At 46.6% G+C, this 21,124-nt stretch overlaps 2 protein-coding genes across 2 annotated transcripts; both read left to right on the forward strand.

Annotated features, from left to right (window-relative positions):
- The first annotated feature begins 5,617 nt into the window (after positions 1-5,617).
- LOC100074984 (putative olfactory receptor 52P1) lies at positions 5,618-6,583 on the forward strand. The gene has a single exon (XM_001506488.3). The coding sequence runs from the start codon at positions 5,618-5,620 to the stop codon at positions 6,581-6,583; it is 966 nt and encodes a 321-aa protein (XP_001506538.3).
- A 7,059-nt stretch (positions 6,584-13,642) lies between these two features.
- Positions 13,643-17,832, forward strand: LOC100091287 (olfactory receptor 52K1-like). The gene is made up of 3 exons (XM_029046765.1): positions 13,643-13,764; positions 16,068-16,086; positions 16,831-17,832. Exons 1-3 carry the CDS (start codon positions 13,643-13,645, stop codon positions 17,830-17,832), a joined length of 1,143 nt encoding a protein of 380 aa, XP_028902598.1.
- The last annotated feature ends 3,292 nt before the right edge of the window (positions 17,833-21,124 follow it).

A 21,124-nucleotide genomic window follows, 5' to 3' on the forward strand; every position in this document is an offset into this window, starting at 1 on the left:
GCAGTGAAGTAAGGAAAAAATAAGTAGGACGCCAACGGTCTGGATGTTTACTGGATTCAATGGGCAGGAATGGGTAGCCAGTGCAAGCTTTTGAGCCTAGCAACTTTTTAGGAAGATGATCCAAGCAGCAGGGTGAAGTACAGACTGAAGAGGGGAGAGGTTGGAAGCAGGGAGATCAGTGAGAAGCCTGATCTAGTAGTCTATCAGGGAGACGTGGGCTTTGTGCATTTTCCTGGGCCTCACAGAACCAACCAGGGCCTCTTGTGGCCAGCAGGGGAGTGGGTGGGGCTGACCGTTTGGGTGCTCCATATCCTACTCAGAAAATACATTTCCTCCTAGGAACTTTGTGAAAGGCCAAACCCTAGGATCCCCATGTGGTGAGCCCACAACAAGCTTCCTTATTGACCCCGTGAACAACAACAAGTAAGAGACTTTGCGAAGTCACTGATGGGCTCTACCTGAGACAGGTGATTGCTGGCCTGTGTGTGGGGTGGAGAATGGAGGGAGGTGTGGCTTTATCTCCCTGTGCTACCTGATAACAGGCCTGAACCAATCAATGACTGTCAAGTGGAGCCCCAGCTGCCATGCCTAAGGCAGATACAAGGTGCTCATTTTTGAATCTCTTGGGGGTTCATGTTAAGAAGCAGTACAGAGGTATGGTGAAAGAGGGGGACTTAGAGGCAGCATGGGGGCACCAGGAGCAGAAGCATGCGGACAAATGAATGCTGAATCACAAAGAGAAGTAAGCATTGGAGCAGCAGAAGAGGCAGGAGAGCAGCACTCGGAAGCAGAATGAAGAAGCATTGGTAGAATGGGCTTCTTTGACGACAGACCGGTATTGGACCCTTGGTAGAGTGGCGTGAGGGAGTGTGTGTATGTGTCACTCCCTTGCACACTGGTAAATCTCAGTAAAAAACTTTTTTCACAGTATCTTTGGTGATCAGAGATATGGTTTGAAGTCTACTATGCGTCACTAAGGCTCTCCTGATCCAGGAAGGTCCTGGTTGGTATAAACCGTGGGGCTTGTGACACCCCAAGAGACCAGCTGGGTCTTTCAGGCTCTCTGGGAAGGTGCAAGAGGATGGCTAAGTTATGGAAGATCTCTGGGGTCTTGGAGGGGGGAGGGGAGCCCAGAGGGAGGCCCAACGGGCAACCCAGGACAATCAGGAGGTTCTACAGGGACACAGGAAGGCAGCGCTAGAAAGGGCATGGTAATAGAGGCTCTAGTCACAGTGAGTCCCACATAGAGCCTGAAGTCTGCATTCCACCATGCAATCCTGCATGCCCCAAATTGCCTCTCCTCTTCTGCTCCTTCCATCCCACGGTTACCACTGCCGCTGCCATGGATGGGCTTTGTGAGTCTTTGCTGGGATTTAAGAGAGCTGGGGAAAGCTTGTTCCATTCTAGCAGAGAACTGCAGTAGGAGGGATGCAAGTTAGAGGGGCTGGAAAGATTTTTTGACAGGAAGGGTGGGGAAGGTTTTCAAACAAGGAGGAGAGATGGAGAAAGACCTTGTAGTTCCTTTCTCAGTACATCTAGAAGGACAAAAGAGATCTTCAGCTGCCTGGGATGGGGTAAGGGTGATGATGATGATGATATTTGTTAAGGGCTTACTATGTGCCAGGCACTGTACTGAATGCTGGCAGGGGGAGGGGGGAGGGGAGACAAGCAAATCAAGTTGGACACAGTCCCTGTCCCAGCTGGACTCATTTTACAGATGAGGGAACTGAGGCCCAGAGAAGTGAAGTGACTGCCCAAGGTCAGCCAGCAGACAAGTGGCGGAGCTGGGATTAGAATCCATGATCTTTTGACTACCAGGCCCTGGCTGGGGCCTGACAGGAGACAGGGGGATGAAGAGTAGACTTTTGGAGGGAATTTACCAGCTAGGGGAATAAATAATGATAATAATAATAGTAATAATGAAATGCTATTTCTAAGCACTTACTATGTGACAATCCCTGTTCTAAGCATTAGGGTAGATACAACATATCAGATTGGTCAGATCCCTGGCCCCACATGGGACTCACAGTCTCAATCCCCATTTTACAGATGAGGCAACTGAGGCATAGTTGCTCATAGAAGTTAAGTGATTTTGCCTAAGATCCACACAAAAGACAAGTGGCTGAGTTGGTATTAGAATCCATGACCTCTGACTCCCAAGCCTATGCGCCTGCCACTAGGCCAAGCTTCAGGGAGAGAAGAGGAGTCTCCTCTAAACTGTAGGCTTGTGGGCAGGAAATGTGTCTACCAATTCTGTTATATGATTATATTGTACTCTCCCAAGTGCTTAGTTCAGTGTTCTGCACACAATAAATGCTCAATAAATATAATTTATTGTGGGACTAAGGTTTAGGTCATTTGGATTAAACTAAGGTTTAAATCATAGGTCTCTCCCCAAATTTCTCTCCAGGAGAAAATAATCCACACTAGAGAAAGAGACTGCAATAGAGACCAGGTACATCTTGAGATGGGTAGTTCGGGAGAAGACATATTCAACAAATGTCATTGATTGACTGATTGTTTGAAGAGATGATACTTTGATAAGGTGCCCAGAGCCTCACCCACCCCATGGGTGCATCAGAAAGTGTCATCTTTGGGGTTTGAAGCTACCAGCTCAGTCTCTCTGGGACCCTCCGGTTTGCCCCCTGAAAGCCCTTGGAAAGCAAGCAGGGTTGGAAAGGAGGGGGAGAATGAGGAAAGGACAGTTTGGGGGCTTCCCACTTCAGCAGGCCCCTCTCAGTGACCCCATCCAGGTTAAGGCTGGCGCATCCTCATTTTGGCCATCACTGACCTCAGCTGCTTTATATATCTGCAGGGTGGTCTGCTCCTGCAAGGACAGGGCCACTGGTTGACAGCCCAGGGTCATCATAGAACAGAAACAGCATAGCCTAGTGGAAAGAGCAAGGGCCTGGGAGTCAGAGGACTTGGGTTCTAATCCCTGCTCTGCCAATTGCTTAGCTGTGTGATTTGGTTAAGTCACTTAACTGGCCTGTGCCTCAGTTTCCTCATCTGTAAGATGGGAATTAAATCCTATTCCCTCCTACTTATTAATTTATTCATTCTTTCAATCATATTTGTTGAGCATTTACTGTGTGCAGAGCACTGTACTAAGCGCTTGGAAAGTACAATTCAGCAACAAATAGAGAAAATCCCTGCCCATGGTGGGCTCACAGTCTAGAAGGGGGAGACAGACATCAAAACAAATTAACAGGAATCAGTAGCATCAAAATAAACAAATAGAGTTATAGATATATGCACATAATTAATATAAATATAATTATAAATATGTACATGTATGCACAAGTGCTGTAGGGGGGTGAGGCGGGTAGAGTGAGACAGGGCGATGAGGAGAGGGAGCAGAGAAAAAGGGGGGCTTAGTTTGGGAAGGCCTCCTGGAGGAGGTGAGCCTTCAGTAGCGCTTTGAAGGGAGGAAGTGTGATTGGCAGATATGAGTCGGGAAGGCATTCCAGGCCAAAGGTAGGATGTGAGCCAGGAGTCGACAGTATGACAGGCAAGAACGAGGCCCAGTGAGAAGGTTAGCACTAGAGGAGCGGAGTGTGTGGGCTGGGATGTAGAAGGAGAGAAGGGAGGTGAAATAGCAGTGGGCAAGGTGATGGAGAGCTTTGAAACCAATAGTGAGGAGTGTCTGAAGGTTGATAGGCAACCACTAGAGACTGGAGATTTTTGAGGAGGTGGGTGACATGCCCAGAACATTTCTATAAAAAGATAATCCAAGCAGCAGAGTGAAGTATAGACTAAAGTGGGGAGAGACAGAAGCCCCAAGAGAGACAGAGTCTGTGTCCAATCTGATCAATTTGAAACTACTACAGAGCTCAGAACACTGCATGATACTTAGTAAGTGCTTAATGAATATAGTGATGATGATGATGATTAATAATAATAACAGAGAAGTCAGATAAATGGATGTGCTGGCTAGGACAATACTCAGAAATAAGGTTTCCATGGCCAAGAGGCAGAAGGGGCATGTGTTGATCTGGGCCCTTAGGAGTTGGAGCAACAGCCAGGTATAGTGGGTTTAGACAGCCAGTGGGGAGAGTAGCCTGATGAACTGGGAGCCAGCTCTCTTGTCCTGGTTTCTCCTCTGACTCTGTGCTACATCTGAACACTCCTGTTGGCCAGACTCCTCCCACATGAGAAGCACCATGGCTTAGTGGATAAAGTGGGTTTTAATCCCGGCTCTGCAACGTATCTGCTGTATACGTTGGGCAAGTCATTTCATTTCTCTGTGCCTCTCGGACAGGGATTGTGTGTGACCTGATTTTAATTTGTATCTATATCAGAGCTTGGCAATTAGTAAGTGGTTAAAAAGTATCATAATTATTATTAGTATTAGCATTACAAGGAACTGGCACACTCAGTAGAAAAGGAGGAGTGAACTCATGGGGCGCGAGAGATTTGGAGAGGGTTGGTGGCTGGAAGAGGAGAGCAGGGGCTGTGCTCCTCCTCGCCGTAAAACAACTTTCACCTCACCAAAAGATGAGGTCCATAATCTTCCAGGCCCTGACCTCTGAGCTAGCTGTCCCTATCGCCTCATTTCTAAGATTCCTCCCATCCAATCAATCAATGGTATTTGTTGAGTGGTTATTATGTGCAGAGCACTGTACTAAGTGCTCTGGAGAGTACAGTACAACAGAGTTGGTAGACATGTCCTCTGCCCACAAGTTTACAGTATCAAGGCTTTTTCTAATAATAATAATTATGGTTATTGTCAAGCACTGTTCTAAGGGCTGGGGTAGATATAAGGTAATCAGATTGGACAGAGCTTCTGTTCCACATAGGGTTCACTGTCTTAATCCCCATTTTACAGATGAGATAACTGATGCACAGAGAAGCAAAGTGACTTGCCCAAGGTCACCCAGCAGACTAGAGATGGAGCCAGGATTAAAACCCATGACCTTCTGACTCCCAGACCCATGCTCTATCCATTACGCCGTGCTGCTTCTTCTGGATCACATGACCGAGAGAAGGGAGTTTCAAAACCTCCCTTTAAAAACTATTTTTAACCCATTTCAAATTTTAAAACTCATTTTCTGTTTTTTCTGTTGCTGGAGATGTGGTTCCCTGAGAATGCCAGGTCTGGGCTCCATCACCTTCTGGTGTCTCTCCCCAAGAGCTCACACAGTCTAAGTATCATTTCTCCTGGGGACACATTGGTACAGTTTTTACAAGATCTGTACAAAGCAAACAGAGGGAACAATCAGCTTAACTGGTGGGTAACTGTGGCGATGAAGGAGGAAGGGTCTCTCATTTCTGGAGAAAACACTCTTTCAGGTTGTCTTCCAATACTTCCTGTTATATCTGAAGTATCAACAAGAATTATTGAGGTTAGACCAAGAGAAAGATTTTCCAATAATGAGAGATGTGAAAGAATGGTAAAGGCCACTGTGGGAAGGTAGAGGTGGTGGGGGGAAGACTCACCTTCCTTAAAGCTCTGGTATGACGATAAGTTCTCCTCTGCCCCATTCTTCCTGGAGGCAGAGGGATGGGTAAAAACATATCCCTTTTCTCCATTTTGTTCTATTTCCTTCTGACTTCTGTGCTTTGGGTGTCCAGCTAATGTGAACAGTGGTGGGACCCAGAGAAAGCCTGGCCAGCCATGGCATCCGCCAACCACACAAACCTGGACCCTTCTGTTTTCTTCCTCCTGGGCATCCCTGGCCTCGAGTCAGTCCACTTCTGGTTCTCCTTACCTGTGTGTTCCATCTGCTTGGTGACAGTCCTGGGCAACTGTACCACCCTGTTGGCCATCCTCTCAGAGCCTGCCCTACACAAGCCCATGTACCTCTTCTTCTGCATGCTATCCCTCATCGACCTGGTGGCCTGCGCCTCCACCCTGCCCAAAATGCTCTCCATCTTCTGGTTCAATGCTGGTTGGATTGATGCCAATGCCTGCTTGGTCCAGATGTTCTTCATCCACTCCTTCTGCATGATGGAGTCGACGGTGCTCCTAGCCATGGCTTTTGACCGCTATGTAGCCATCTGCCACCCACTGAGGTACGCTGCCATCTTCACCAATGCCATCACAGTCAAGATCGGCCTGGCGGCCATCGCTCGGGGCTCCCTACTCATGTTCCCCTGCCCGTTTTTGATCAGGAGGCTCTCTTTCTGCAGGACCAACGTCATCCCCCACACGTACTGTGAGCACATGGCCGTGGTCAAGCTGGCCTGTGGCGACACCACCGTCAACCGAGTATATGGCCTGGCCGCGGCCCTGCTGGTGATTGGGGTGGACCTGCTGTTCATCGGCCTGTCCTATTTCCTCATTGTGCGAGCCGTCTTGCGGCTCTCCTCACAGAAGGCCCGGGCTAAGGCCTTTAGCACCTGTGGCTCACACCTCTGCATCATCCTCATCTCCTACACGCCGGCCCTTTTCTCCTTCTTCAGTCACCGATTCGGGCACCGAGTGGCACCCCACATCCACATTCTCCTGGCCAACCTCTACCTCCTCTTCCCACCCATGCTCAACCCCGTGATCTATGGTGTGAAAACTAAGGAGGTACGCAACAGGGTGGTCAGGGTGTTTCTCCCAGGTTGGGACCCTGGAGTGAAGCGGGATGACTAACCCCGTCCTGGAGCTTGCAGGTGCCTAGATCTCAGTTCTGTACATAGATCTCTTCTATCTCACTGCTGCCCCCTCACCCATGTCCTGCCCATGTCCTGCCCACGTCCTGCCCACGTCCTGCCCACGTCCTGCCCACGTCCTGCCTGGAATGCCCTCCCTTCTCATACCCCACAAACAATTACTCTTATTCCTTCAAAGCCTAATTGAATGCACATCTCCTTCCAGAGGCTTTCCCTAAGCCCTCTTTTCCTCTTCTTCCCCTCCCTTCCGCGTTGCTCTGATTTGTTCCTTTTATTCATCTCCCCCATCCCAGCCCCACAACACTTATGCATATCTGTAATTTAAATTATATTAATATCTGTCCCTCTCTAGACTCAAAGCTCACTGTGGGCTGGGAATGTGTCTGTTATTGTTATACTGTACTCTCCCTAGCGCTTAGTACAGTTCTCTGCACATAGTAAGTGCTCAATAAATATGATTGGCTGACTGACACCCCAAGGGAAAGTCCATGTGGTCTGGGCCAGGGGTGACACAGAGGGGTAAGACAGTTCTCTGGGAAATCCAGGCTAGGGTAGGATCAATCAATCAATCAATCAGTAGTATTTATTGAGCACTTACTACGTGCAGAGAACTGTATTAAGTGCTTGGGAGAGTATATTTTAACCAATATGGCAGACATGCTCCCTGCCCATAATGAGCTTCCAATGTAGAAGAATATTTAGTCTGTTTGATCTGAATAAGTAGTTCCATTGTTCACTCTTCTCTGACTCTGATTGTGGAGATCAAATGGTGGCCACTTCTGGTCTCCATCCAGTGGTTCCTTTCACCCCACAGGTACCCTCGACCTGAACCATGACCCCAAATAGACTAATGTATTTTTGCTGTTTTCTCAAGATTAAAATGTTTTTGCTAAAGGGACTTCCTGCAGCGTCTTCAGTAATCCATTGCCTTTTTTACAACTTTGATTTTTTTCAATTTCCTAGAAGCTGACACAGTTTCATGGAACATTGATTCAGAGGCCCAGAAAGGCTATATTCTCTCTTCTTCTCCCTGTTCTCAATCAGCCAATCCCTCAGTAAAATCTGTGTGATCTTGGATAAGTCACTTAACTTCTCTGAGCCTCAGTTTAACTGTTAAATGGGGATTCAATAATTAATTCATTCATTCAGTAGTATTTATTGAGCGCTTACTATGTGCAGAGCACTGTACTAAGCGCTTGGAATGTACAATTTGGCAACAGATAGAGACAATCCCTGCCCATTGACGGGTTTACAGTCTAATCAGGGGAGACAGACAGACCAAAAAAAATAGCAATAAATAGAATCAAGGGGATGTACATCTCATTAACAAAATAAATAGGGTAATAAAAATATATACAAATGAATGGACCGAGCACTGTGCTAATCAATCAATCAATGGTATGTATTAAACACTTATTATATGCAGAGAACTATATTAAGTGCTTGGAAAAGTACAATACAAAGGAATTAGTAGAGGCGTTCCCTGCTCATAATGATCTTATAGTCTAGAGGGGAAGACAGACATTATTATAAGCAATGTATAATCTATAGTGTAAAGATATATACATAAGTGCTGTGGGGTTGAGAGTGGGTGAATAACAAATGCCAAAAGGCCACAGATCCAGATGCATAGATAATACAGAAGAGGGAGAGAGCAGGGAAAAACAATGATTAATTGGAGAAGCCCTCTTGGAGGCGATGGGGTTTCAGGAAGGCTTTGAAGTTGGGGAAAGTGATGATTGGACAGCTTTGAAGGGGAAGGCATTCCTGGCAGGGAAAGGGCATGAGCAATGGGTCAGATGCAGTAGTAGTAATGGCATTTGTTGAGAACCTACCGAGTTCAAAGTAAGTAGAAATTAGCAAGTGACATGTTGCCTGCCTCCTGAGGAGCTCACACTCTAATTTGGGAGAGAGACATAAAAATATTCACAGATCATAACCAAAGTCAATAACTGAATGTACAATTGAAAAATCCGTAAGAGCTAGAGATGGCTGATGGGAGACTATGACTAGAGATGTTTCGATGAGTGTGTGAGGGAGAGAGGAAAATGAAAAGAGGAAGAGAATCCAGGGATGGAAGACGGAACACACTCACACACACACACACACACACACACACACACACACACACACACACATTCAGTCCTGTAGACCTCTAGATTGGAAACTCCTTGTGGGCAGGGAACATGTCTGCCAATTCTGTTATAGTGTAATCTCCTAAACTCTTTGTACATTGCTCTGCACAGAATAAGTGTTTGATAATTATGATTGATTGGATTGTGAGGAGGTACGATCGCTGAAGTTTTTTCCTTGGAGAGAGAGAATCTGAGAAAATAAGGACTATATCAGCCATCCTCCCCAAACCATTCATTCATTCATTCATTCAGTAGTATTTATTGAGTGCTTACTATGTGCAGAGTACTGTACTAAGTGCTTGGAATGTACAATTCAGTAACAGATAGAAAATCCCTACCCAACAATGGGGTCACAGTTTAGAAGGGGGGAGACAGACAATGAAACAAGTAGACAGACATCAATAACATCAAAATACATAAATAGAATTATAGATGAATGCACATCATTAATAAAATGAATAGAATAATATGTATATATATACACAAGTGCTGTGGGGTGGGGGAAGGGTAGAGTAGAGGGAGGAAGTAGGGGCAATGGGGAGGGGAGGAGGAGCAGAGCAAAAGAAGGGCTCAGTCTGGGAAGACCTCCTGGAAGAGGTGAGTTTTCAGTAGGGTTTTGAAGGGGGGAAATGAGCTAGCTTGGTGAATGTGAGGAGGGAGGGCATTCCAGGCCAGAGGTAGGATGTGGGCCATGGGTCGGTGGCGGGACAGGAGAGAACGAGGCACACTGAGGAGGTTAGTGGCAGAAGAGCGGAATGTACAGGCTGGGCTGGAGAAGGAGAGAAGGAAGGTGAAGTAAGAGGGGACAAGGTGATGGAGAGCTTTGAAGCCAATAGTAGGGAGTTTTTGCTTCATACAGAAGTAGATAGGCAACCACTGGAGATATTTGAGGAGGAGGGTGACGTGCCCAGAGTGCTTCTGTAGAAAGATAATCCGGACAGCAGAATGAAGAATAGATTGAAGTAAGGAGAGACAGGAGTTGGAAGATCAGAAAGGATGCTGATGTAGTATTCCAGTCCGGATATGATGAGTGATTGTACTAACAAGGTAGCGGTTTGGATGGAGAGGAAAGGGCGGATCTTGGCGATGTTGTGAAGGTGAGACCGGCAGGTTATGTTGATGGATAGGATGTGTGGGGTGAATGAGAGAGCACCCAACCCCATCTGCAATTGTTCTGGTAGTATAACCATAGAGTTTTCTTGCTAAAAATATGGAAGTGGTTTACCATTGCCTCCCTCGATGCAGTAAACTTGAGTCTCTGCCCTCAACTCTCTCCCATGCTGCTGCTGCCCAGCACAGGTGAATTTTGACTTGTAGCAGATTGCCTTGCTTTCACTAGCCACAGCCCAAGCTAGGAATGGAATGGGTATGCCTCTACTTGACTCTCTCACATAGTCGAGGCTAGTAGAATACTGGAAACTTTCCAGGTGTGGCCCTATGTTGAGAATATCATGTATATCACCTGTGATATCACAATGATCACCTGAAATACCACAATGACCACCTGATATCACATACCACATGTGTGATATCCCGTACGTTATCTGCTATATCGCCACATCCCCTGCGATATCACACTGATCATCTTCAATATTAAATACAGCCCCTGTGTTATTACATTCATCACCTTCAGTATCACACATGTCCCCTGTGATGTCACAATAATAACATGCAATATCACCTAAAACACCTGTGTAATTACATCCATCACCTGAGATATCACATATGTACCCTGCAGTATCACATCTTTCGGACACCTATTTGGATTCAGTGTCAACACAGAAACATGATGCCCAGTCTCAGGGAGCTCATTGTCACATGGTCTTGACAGAGTTCAAAGTTCAGAGAGTCTGTTCCTTCTCCATTCCATTACCTTCTCTCCCCCCACCCCCAGCCCAACCTCAGTCCCCCTGCCCACCTCATAGACACCTATGGGGTTCCCTGCAATGATCTCTGCAAATGCCCAGCAGCCTATGCAGAGATCTCCAGAAAGGAGACTGGATTCAGACAGTAATGGCCTTTAAGCACAAGCTCAAGGAACACTGAACAAGGATCTGGCAGTGCCCAACTGAGCAGCAGATCATCACCTTGCTGGCTCCTTCATGGAAACAACAGCTCCTATCGACCTGAGCACTGGTCAATAGCCAGTCGATAGCCCCACTGTGTGGCTCAGCGCCCAGGTGGTTGAGTGAGGCAGCTTTAGGGGGGTCAGTGTCTGATGATTCTGCAAAGGGCCAATACCCAGAGAAAGTTGCCACCAGACTGCCAATTCTTTTCCATTACCACTCAGGACAAGACAAGAGCAAACTGCAGCAGGAGGGATATCAGTGGGAGGGGGCTGCTTGACTGGGACCATATTAGCGAGGGAAGTTGTGGAGTCTCCTTGTGGAATCTTCTACAGGAAACTCCCATCTGTTTAGGCTGGGTGTGCTGCAAGTGGTTGAAAGAAGGGGGTGGATGAGGCGAACCCAGGAAATAGCCTGGCCCAGAGACCAGTGAAGAGGGGGGCAAAATTCCCCAGGGGACGCACAGTTGTTATTCATCAACTCGGTCTCCACTGCCTCTTGTCCACCCCTCCCCAGGGCTACACACTTCTCTCTGAGTGTCCTGTGGGATGAGAGACCTGGCCAGAGCTCTGGAAGCCTTGGTCTCAGAGGAGTTGCCTACATTATAAAGATCCTTTGCACCAGTCCCTGCCCTGTACCTGGCTGGTACACACCATGTGAACCTGTTCCCAGTAGAAGGTTCTCCAGTAAGTGCATGGGGCTGAGGATGGGGATGGGGCTTGAGCCAAGGGGAACCAGTCCTCAACATGGCTGCTGGGTGGGCTTAGGGAACTTGAGGTAGGGCTTGAGGTAGGGGTTATTCATGCCCAGACTATTGTAGGTAATGCCTTGCATAGTGCCATGTATACCACCAAACAAGACCCCAAAGGGATCCTGTGACATGGGAGGATCACTAATTTTGGTCAGATCGATCAATCAATAAATAAATAAATGTTATTTATTGAGCATTTATTGTGTACAGAGCACACAGTGCAGAGTACAAGACAATAGAGTGAGTAAACACAATCTCTGTCCTCAGGAAATGGCACAGTATAAGGATATGTGTATGTGAGCTAGGGCTGGGGGTCGGGTGAGTAAAAAAGTAATAATAATAATAATGTTATTTGTTAAGCGCTTACTATGTGCCGAGCACTGTTCTAAGCGTTGGGGTAGACACAGGCAAATCAGGTTGTCCCATGTGGGGCTCACAGTCTTAATCCCCATTTTACAGATGAGGTCACTGAGGCACCGAGAAGTTAAGTGACTTGCCCAAAGTCACACAGCTGACAAGTGGCCGATCCGGGATTTGAACCCATGACCTCTGACTCCAAAGCCCGTGCTCTTTCCACTGAGCCACGCTGCTTCTCATAATGTTGGTATTTGTTAAATGCTTACTATGTGCAGAGCACTGTTCTAAGCGCTGGGGTAGACACAAGGGAATCAGGTTGTCAGACTCAAGTGTACAGATGATCCATGTAAGGAGGGCAAATAGGATAGGGAGATGAGAGGCCAGTCAGAGAAGGATTCTGAGAGATGTGATTTTAATAGTGTTTTAAAGATGGGGAGAGGGATGATCTGGTGGATATGAAAAGGAGTTTCAGGCATAATGGAAGGTGTGAACAATAGGACAGTGGTGAGACAGAGGAGATCCAGGTACAGTGCACAAGTTAGTATTGATATAGTGAAGTGTGTCTGCTGGGTTGCAGTGAGAGCTGAGGGAAGCTAAGGAGAAAGGGGAGAGCTGATTGAATGTCTTAAGTCCAATGGTATGGAATTTGTGTTTGATGTTGAGTTGCATAGTTAACCATTGGAGGCTTATGAGGAGTGGAGAGATATATGCAGAATGATTTTTTATAAAAATGATACTGACAGTAAAGTGAAATATAGACCAGAGTGGGGAGAGACTAGAGGCAGGGAGGTTAGCTAGGAGGCAGATGTAGTGGTCAAGGCACGATAAGAATAGTGCTTAGATCAACACAGTAGCATGTTGGATGGAGAGGAAGGGGTGGATTCTAGAGATACTGTGAAGGTAGAAGCGATTTGGTCATGTACTGAATATATGTTTAGATGAGAGACATGAGTTGAGGATGAGGCCAAGGTTATGGCTTTGTGAGAGAGGGAGGAATGTGGTCTTGGCTACACTGATGGGAAACCCTGGTAAGAGGATGGTTTGGGCTGGAAGATGAGGAGTTTTGTTTTGAACATGTCAAGATTTAGGTGTCTGAGGGACAACAAATACCACTTTCATAATCATAAAAGTAGAGTTGTACTGAAGGCAGGAGAAAATGTGAGAATGTAGAGAAGGAGAAAGGTCTGGACTGGAAGATAGATTGGGGAATCATCTCCATAAAAATGATAGTGAATTAGTTCTCCAAGAGGGTGGGTGAAAATGGAGAATAGAAGGGGACCCAGACCTGAGCCTTGATGGATCCCTATGGTTAGGGAGCGGGAGGCAGAGCATGAACCATAAAAGAGAATGAGGAAGGGGCCAGGGAGATAGAGAAAACAGAAATAGTACACTCTTAGCGAGGCCAAGGTTAGATAGTGTTTCTGGTTGACACGGGGGGGGGGGCATAGTGTTTCAGGCAGCTGAGAGATCTAAGAGGATTAGGATGGGGTAGGGACCACTGGATGTGACGAGAAGGAGGTCATTGGTGACTTTAGAGAGGGCTATTTCTGAGGAGTGGAGGATGCAGAAGTCACATTACAGGGTATCATTTAGAGCACTAGAGGAGAGAAAGTGGAGGCAGCAGGTCTGACCAACTTGCTAGTGGAGTTTGGAAAGGAATGGTAAGAGGGAGATGGGGTGACAACTGCAGGGTGCCATAGGGACAAGGGAGGGATTATTTCGGATAGGCGATGCATGAGCATTTTAAAGGGGAAGGCACCCATTGGAGAATAAGCAAGGGGCTGGAGATGGCAGTCCTGGAGGGAATAAGCGAGGGGTTGGAGATGGCAGTCCTGGAGGGAATAAAAGGGAGGTGACAAGTGTTTGAAAAAGATGTGTGGGGTTGGGATCTGAGGCTTGGGTAGATGTGGTAGATTTTATAAGACGAGAAATCTCCTCTTTAGAAACTGCTGGGCAGGTTGGGAGAGTTCTCTCTAGGCTGAATGGTCATTAGGGACAGGGAAAATGTTGGCTAATTCTGCTGTTGTATTGTACTCGCCCAAGTGCTTCGTACAATGCTCTGCATATAATAAGGACTCAGTAAATACCACTGATTGATTGAGAGTCGAGGAGGGTTGAGGTGGGGAGCGGGTCCGAAGAATACAATGTGAGATTTGAAAGAGATCACATCAGATTTTTTTTTCAATTTTATCAACAAAAGAGATGGTAAAGTCATTAGGGGAAAGAGATGGAGTAATTTAGGAAGGGAGTTAAAAGTCTGAAAAAGTTGGCGTGGACAGTGGGCATGGGAGTCAATAAAAATGGAGCATTAATGTTGCTAGGTGGAGAACCCCATTGTTGGGCAGGGATTGTCTCTGTTGCCGAATTGTACATTCCAAGGCTTAGTACAGTGCTCTGTACACAGTAAGCGCTCAATAAATACAATTAAATGAATGAATGAGAAGGCAGAAATGGGTCAGAGGTATCTTTAAAGTCTCGATAGATTTCCCAAGTCTTTCTCCAATCTAGGCCCTCCATCTTGCGGCTCCCCTCAATAATCTGAACTTTTCTGGCAGCTCTGACTTTCACTTGACTCAGTTCTCTGCTGTGGACGGGGAAGATGGACCACTGCAAAGCTGTAGAGCGGAGCCCTGCACTGACTTGCCTCTGAAATGGAGAATCAGAACAAGAGCTGAGGGAAGCCTTGTTCCCTTCTGAGCCTCTGGCCACTTCTTCCTGGAGTCAAATTCATGAAATCTGCAAAAATTATCATGTATGAGCTGCACTGGACAGCACTCAGGTGGCACTGGACATCAGTTCTGTACACTGCGAACATTTCATAGGGAACCTCCCTGTAGCTGATGAGGCATTGTTAACCATATATCCATGGGAGAAGCAACCAAAATAGTTACAATTCCATTCTCCAGATTATGCTCAACCGACAGAGGAAGTTGGAGCATCAGGTGAACCTTAGGACTGGGTTTGAGGACCAAGAGCCTGAACAAGGGAAGGGATTAAAGGGAATAATTTACAGAATCAGCATATCGATCAGAAAGCCAGAGAAGCAAGTGAGAGTGCAGAACATTGGAAACAGGTGTCAAATGTTTTTGAATTTTCCAGTAACTGTCTGAAAGCATTCCCAAGGTAACAGAATCCTGGTAGTCTTGACTATTTATCCCATCAGCCACTGCCTTTCCAATGGCAGGGAAATCTAGGAGTCTAGCCCTGGGGTTGGTAAAGAAAACTATATTTCATCTGTCCTTTATCAACTCTAATTGCATATGAATTGTTAAGCAGCAAATGTTAGGTGGGTTGGACCCGAGTTCTTTGTTTCACATCTCTCTCTGGAAAGGCTGAAAGTTTTGTCTGAACCAAAGCAAGCAGATTTTTCCCAGAGCTTGCAACCCTGATGATGTGTCTCGATGTGTCTGCATGATTGACTGAGAGCCTGTCTCTGTCTGGTTAGCCTTTTCTGGTCATTCATTCATTCATTCATTCAATAGTATTTATTGAGCGCTTACTATGTGCAGAGCACTGTACTAAGCACTTGGGATGAACAAGTCGGCAACAGATAGAGACAGTCCCTGCCGTTTGACGGGCTTACAGTCTAATCGGGGGAGACGGACAGACAAGAACAATGGCACTAAACAGCGTCAAGGGGAAGAACATCTCGTAAAAACAATGGCGACTAAATAGAATCAAGGCGATGTACAATTCATTAACAAAATAAATAGGGTAACGAAAATATATACAGTTGAGCGGACGGGTACAGTGCTGTGGGGATGGGAAGGGAGAGGTGGAGGAACAGAGGGAAAAGGGGAAAATGAGGCTTTAGCTGCGGAGAGGTAAAGGGAGGATGGCAGAGGGAGTAGAGGGGGAAGAGGAGCTCAGCAGCTCTGCCTGGTCAGATCCTTCTGGTCATCTCTTTCTAGACATCTATGTCCAGTGTGTTCTGTCTTGTCATCTCTGTCTGGGCATCTTTTCCCAATCATCTCTAGTCTGTCTGGTCAGTTCTGTCCTGTCAGCTGTCTGATTACCTCTGTCTGGTCAGTTCTGTCCCATCATCTCTGTCTGGTCATCTCTATCTGTTTAGCTCTGTTTGGTCAGCTCTAGCTGGTCAGCTCTGTCCTTTTAGCTTTATCTGTTCATCTCTATATGGTCTGTTCTGCCCCTAAGATACCTGCACTCCCTGAAGGTCAGTGGTCAGAGAGTGGACTGAAGTGAGAGGGCTGAGGGTGGAAACGAAACTCTGGAATGACACACTGGAACCAGCCATTCCAGGAGTCTGTCTCCCACCATGGAATCAGGTCGCTTGTAAGAAACATGCATTTTTTTCTCTCCCCAGTCCTCATGGTTACTGACAGACCATCCAACATCCCTAACATTTCCCCTATGTATTTCAAACTTTCCCTCTAATAACCTATCCATGGATCACTCACTCAGGACTTTATCCAATTTTTCTGCATATGGCTGGAATTTTCAACCTGCTCAACTTCCCAAGGACATGAATTTTACCCTCTTAGTGAAGTATGTGCCTTTGGTGTTAGATGGTGCTCTCCACCAGATCCAGGGTGAATCTGACAGCCACTGCCCAGAGGCAGCAGTACAGTGACAGTAGCAATAAGAGGCTTTTGGTGTGAATATGGTTTGGATGTACCGGAACAAAGATGGAAAAGCTGATTTTCTCAGGAAATCCCTCTGGTCACATTCTGTTTATAATTCCAACCCCTGGCTAAAGTCCTGCGGGCAGGGAACATGTCTACTGAATCTGTTATATTGTATTCTCCCGAGCTCTTAGTGCAGAACTCTGCACCCGTTATGCACTTAATAAATATGATTGGTTGATGGACTGATGTAGGGCTAAACAGTGTTTAATAATGGTCCAGATCTATCTCCTAATGGCTAATGCCTTTACCTTTTCTTCTATTTCCAAACACAGGGCAGGATCCAGTTGTATGTTCTGAAGCTGAGGTCAAGGAGACATTATATGGCCAACAACACCATAGGACAGACTCTTTCCTCCTTTTTCCTCATTGGCATTCCCGGCCTAGAAGAGTTTCACCACTGGCTCAGCATCCCTGTCTTCCTCTTGTACAGCCTGTCACTGATGGGAAACTGCCTCATCATCCTCATCATCAGGCTGGAGTCAAGCCTCCACCAGCCCATGTACTTCTTCCTCTGTATGCTGGCTCTCAACGACTTGGCTCTCTCCTCTTCCCCAGCTCCCAAGATGCTCAGCATCTTCTGGCTGGATGACCATGACACTGGCTTTGACACCTGTCTGGTCCAAATGTACTTCATTCACACCTTCTCCATCACTGAGTCAGGCCTCCTAGTGGTCATGGCCTTTGACCGTTATGTGGCCATCTGCCAACCACTGCGCTACACCACCATCTTGACTAACAAGTTGGTGGTACTGATGGGGTTGGTGGCGTCTCTCCGGGCAGCCATCATGATGTTCCCATGTATTGTGCTTATCAAGCATCTGACCTTCTGCACCAAGAACATCATTCAACACACATACTGTGAGCACATGGCTGTGGTGAAGCTGGCCTGCTCCAATGCAATCATCAACCGAATCTATGGCATCTGTGTGGCTCTTTCTGTAGTGGTGCTAGACACGGGTCTCATCACCATGTCCTATGTCAGGATCCTCCAGGCCGTGTTCCGACTCTCCTCCAGCAAAGCACGGTCTAAAGCGTTGGGAACTTGTGCCGCCCATGTCTGTGCCATCCTAACATTTTATGTGCCTTCTCTTTTCAGCTTCCTGACCCACCGCATTGACACAAAGGTGTCCCCATCCATCCACATCATCTTTGCCAATATCTACCTCCTGGTTCCCCCTGCGGTGAACCCTCTGGTCTATGGGGCCAAGACAAAGCTGATCCGGGACTGGGTGATTTTCACCCTTTTTTCTAACAAGGAGACAGTCTCCAAATAGTAGATCTCGGTCTTGATTTTTCCAGGGTACCCGGCATTGCTTGACTCCAAACACTATAGGCTCCTATCCATCTACCCAAGAATTTCCCAACACTGTGCAACTCAATTAAAACCTTCCCAAGCTACATTCACAAAACACTGTCTCAATATAGAAAATGACTATGTTAGGGGATCATTTCTCCAAACCAGTTTAGCATTCTTACAGGTTAAAATGATGGGCTATGAAATGGGGAGAAGCTATCAAATTCACTAGGTACTCTTCGATCTAAGTGTTCATCCTAGGCTGATGAGACATTTGCCAGAGAAGGGTGGGAAGACCTGCTCTCATACAGTCTCTGGATTGGGGCGATGGAGCTGATGTGGGAGCAGCATCCAAAGCTTGTTAGTAAACAATTCAAAATCAATCCAGATTAAATTTAGACTCATTTTTAGGGAGAGGTGAGCTACCAGGGCCAGGGCACAATTCCCACGGTCCGGGACAGTATCAATCACCCAAAGTCCTTGTCCCAAAGAGGTCATTCTTGGAGAATTGGCAGAGAGCCTGTGAACGCCATTCTCTGTTTGCCCCATCACCTTCCCCATCGGCTTAACCAATACATCCTAACTGCATACACAGCAGAAGCCTTGACCATTGTTTTATTGCTATCGCCACTGTATTGCTGCTTCTGGACAGTGGATAGCAGATCCCCCCCAGACCTAGTGAGAAGCTCCATCCAACAATAAAGGCATGCACTTCACCCTGAAGGTGGAATTCATAATGATGGTTTGTTTAGCAGCTGGAAAATTCCATCCACTTTCAGAAAAGTTGGATAAAGCCATGGTGGAGATGTAGCTTGGCGGCAAGAGCACAGGCTAGGGAGTCAGAGGACGAGGGTTCTAATCCTAGCTCTGCCACTTGTCTGCTGTGTGACCTTGGGAAAGCTGCTTAACTTCTCTGTGCCTCAGTTACCTTATCTGTGTAATGGGAATTAAAACTGAGAGTGCCATGTGGGACAACCTGATTACCTTGTATCTACGCCAGTGCTTAGAACAGTGCAAAGCACATAATAAGAGCTTAACAAATGTGATAATTATTATAATTATTATGAGTGGCCCTAGGTTATCAGAGGAAAGGTTTGAAGAATATAGGGGAAATGTTAGGGATGTTGGGTGGTCTGTCAGTAACCATGAGGATGAGGGAGAGAAGTCATTGCACAGATCCACCAAGCGTCTTGAGTCCATGACAGGAGGCATACCTCTGGACTGGCTGGGTATAGTGTGTCATTCCAGAGTCTCTTTTCCACCCTCAACACTCTCTCCTCAGCCCCCTATTCCCACCTCCCTCCAAGCCCCCTCCCCACCACCTTTCAGGGCATCCAGATAGCCTGAAGAATGGTGAGCCCTGGGACAAAGCTGACCAGGCAAGGTTGACCTGACAGCGCTAAGCAGACAGAGCAGGTCAGGCAGAGATGACCAGACAGCTGATCAGACAGAAAACACCAGACAGAGCAGACCAGACAGAGATTACCAGACAAAGATGACCAGTCAGAGCTGACCAAACAGAGCTGACAGGATAGAGCTGATCATTCTGAGAAGAGCAGACCAGAACAGACAGAGATGACCAGACAGGGCAGACTGGACAGAGCAGACCAGATAGAGATGACCAGATGGCTGACAGGACAGAGCCAACCAGAGCTGGCAGGATAGAGCTAACCATACAGAGCAAATCAGACCAGACAGAGATGACCAGACAGGGCAGACTGGACAGAACAGACCAGATAGAGATGACCAGACAGCTGACAGGACAGAGCTGATCAGACAGAACACTCCAGACAGAGCAGATAGGACAGAGCTGACCAGATAGAGATGACTGGACATACCAGACAGAGCTGACCAGGTAGAGCTCACAGCACAGAAGTGACCAGACAAAGCAGACCAAACGGAGACTACCAGACAAAGATGACCATAAAGAGATGACCAGAGATGACCAGACAAAACAAACCAGACAGAGACGACCAAACACAACAAACCAGACCGAGCAGACTAGATAGAGATAACCAGACAAAGATGACTAGAAAGAGCTGACCAAACAGATCTGACAGGATAAAGCTGACCAGACAGACCAGACCAGACAGCGATGATCAGAACAAGAAAACTAGGGGTAACCCTGCAGAACTGACCTGATATAGATCACCAGACAGAGATTATCAGACAGAGATGATAGGACAGAACTGACCAGGTAGAGTTGTCCAGACAGAGTTGACCAGGCAGAGTCAGGCTATCAGGTAATCGCACCCAGTGAATTGCCAACTCTGGTGGGAAAAAAAAAAAATCTCTGCAACAGTTCAAACTAAAACTTTCAGCCTTTCCAGCGAGAGTTGTGAAATAAAGTAGTCAGTCCAAACCCACAGCGTGGCTCAGTGGAAAGAGCACGGGTTTTGGAGTCAGAGGTCATGAGTTCTAATCCCAGCTCTGCCACTTGTCAGCTGTGTGACCGTGGGCAAGTCACTTCACTTCTCTGTGCCTCAGTTACCTCATCTGTAAAATGGGGATTAAGACTGTGAGCCCCATGTGGGACATCCTGATTCCCCTGTGTCTACCCCAGCGCTTAGAACAGTGCTCGGCACATAGTAAGCGCTTAACAAATACCAACATTATTATTATTATTAAGTCATATGCAATCAGAGTTGATAAAGAACACATGAAATACAGTTTTCCTTGTCAAACCCAGGGCTAAGTTCTTAGATTTCCCTGTCACTAGAAAGACGGCTGATGGAATAAAGTCAAGAATGCCAGATTTATGGTACCTTGGGAAAGATTCTGGACCGTCATTGGAAAGCACAAATACATTTGACACTTGGTTCTGACATTCTGCCTCTCACATACTCTTCTGCCATTCTGATCAGGTTGTGTTACCTTTGCTGATTCTGTAAATCATTCTATTTAATCCATTCTCTCATGCCTGCTCTTGGTCCTCAAATCCAGCCCTGAGGTTCTCCTGTTGCATTGATCATCCCTTGGAAAATTCAGTTGGGGTCATAGCTACCAAGGATTTATTGGTAACAGTGACTGCCTGTTCCCCATGAAACATTCACAATATACAGAATTGATGCCCAGTGTCACATGGGTGTTGGCAAGGGTAGTTTTTATATAATACTGTCTGCAGCAGAGAATCTTAGCTGAATAAATCTGAGATTTTTGAGGAGAGCCCAGGATGAAGTTCCTGGGGTGGAGAAAGATTTGGGAAACCTATTCAGATTCTAAAGACTCTACCGCCTCTACCCAGTAACAATACTACTCTACCCTTATTGACT

This window comes from Ornithorhynchus anatinus, chromosome 2 (assembly GCF_004115215.2).
Source record: "Ornithorhynchus anatinus isolate Pmale09 chromosome 2, mOrnAna1.pri.v4, whole genome shotgun sequence".
In the NCBI taxonomy this organism is placed as follows: Eukaryota; Metazoa; Chordata; class Mammalia; order Monotremata; family Ornithorhynchidae; genus Ornithorhynchus; species Ornithorhynchus anatinus.

What these genes read in the sequence shown, in the direction of transcription:
- LOC100091287 (XM_029046765.1), top strand. Translation starts at nt 13,643, where the DNA reads ATGCATGAGCATTTTAAAGGGGAAGGCACCCATTGGAGAATAAGCAAG.
- LOC100074984 (XM_001506488.3), top strand. Translation starts at nt 5,618, where the DNA reads ATGGCATCCGCCAACCACACAAACCTGGACCCTTCTGTTTTCTTCCTC.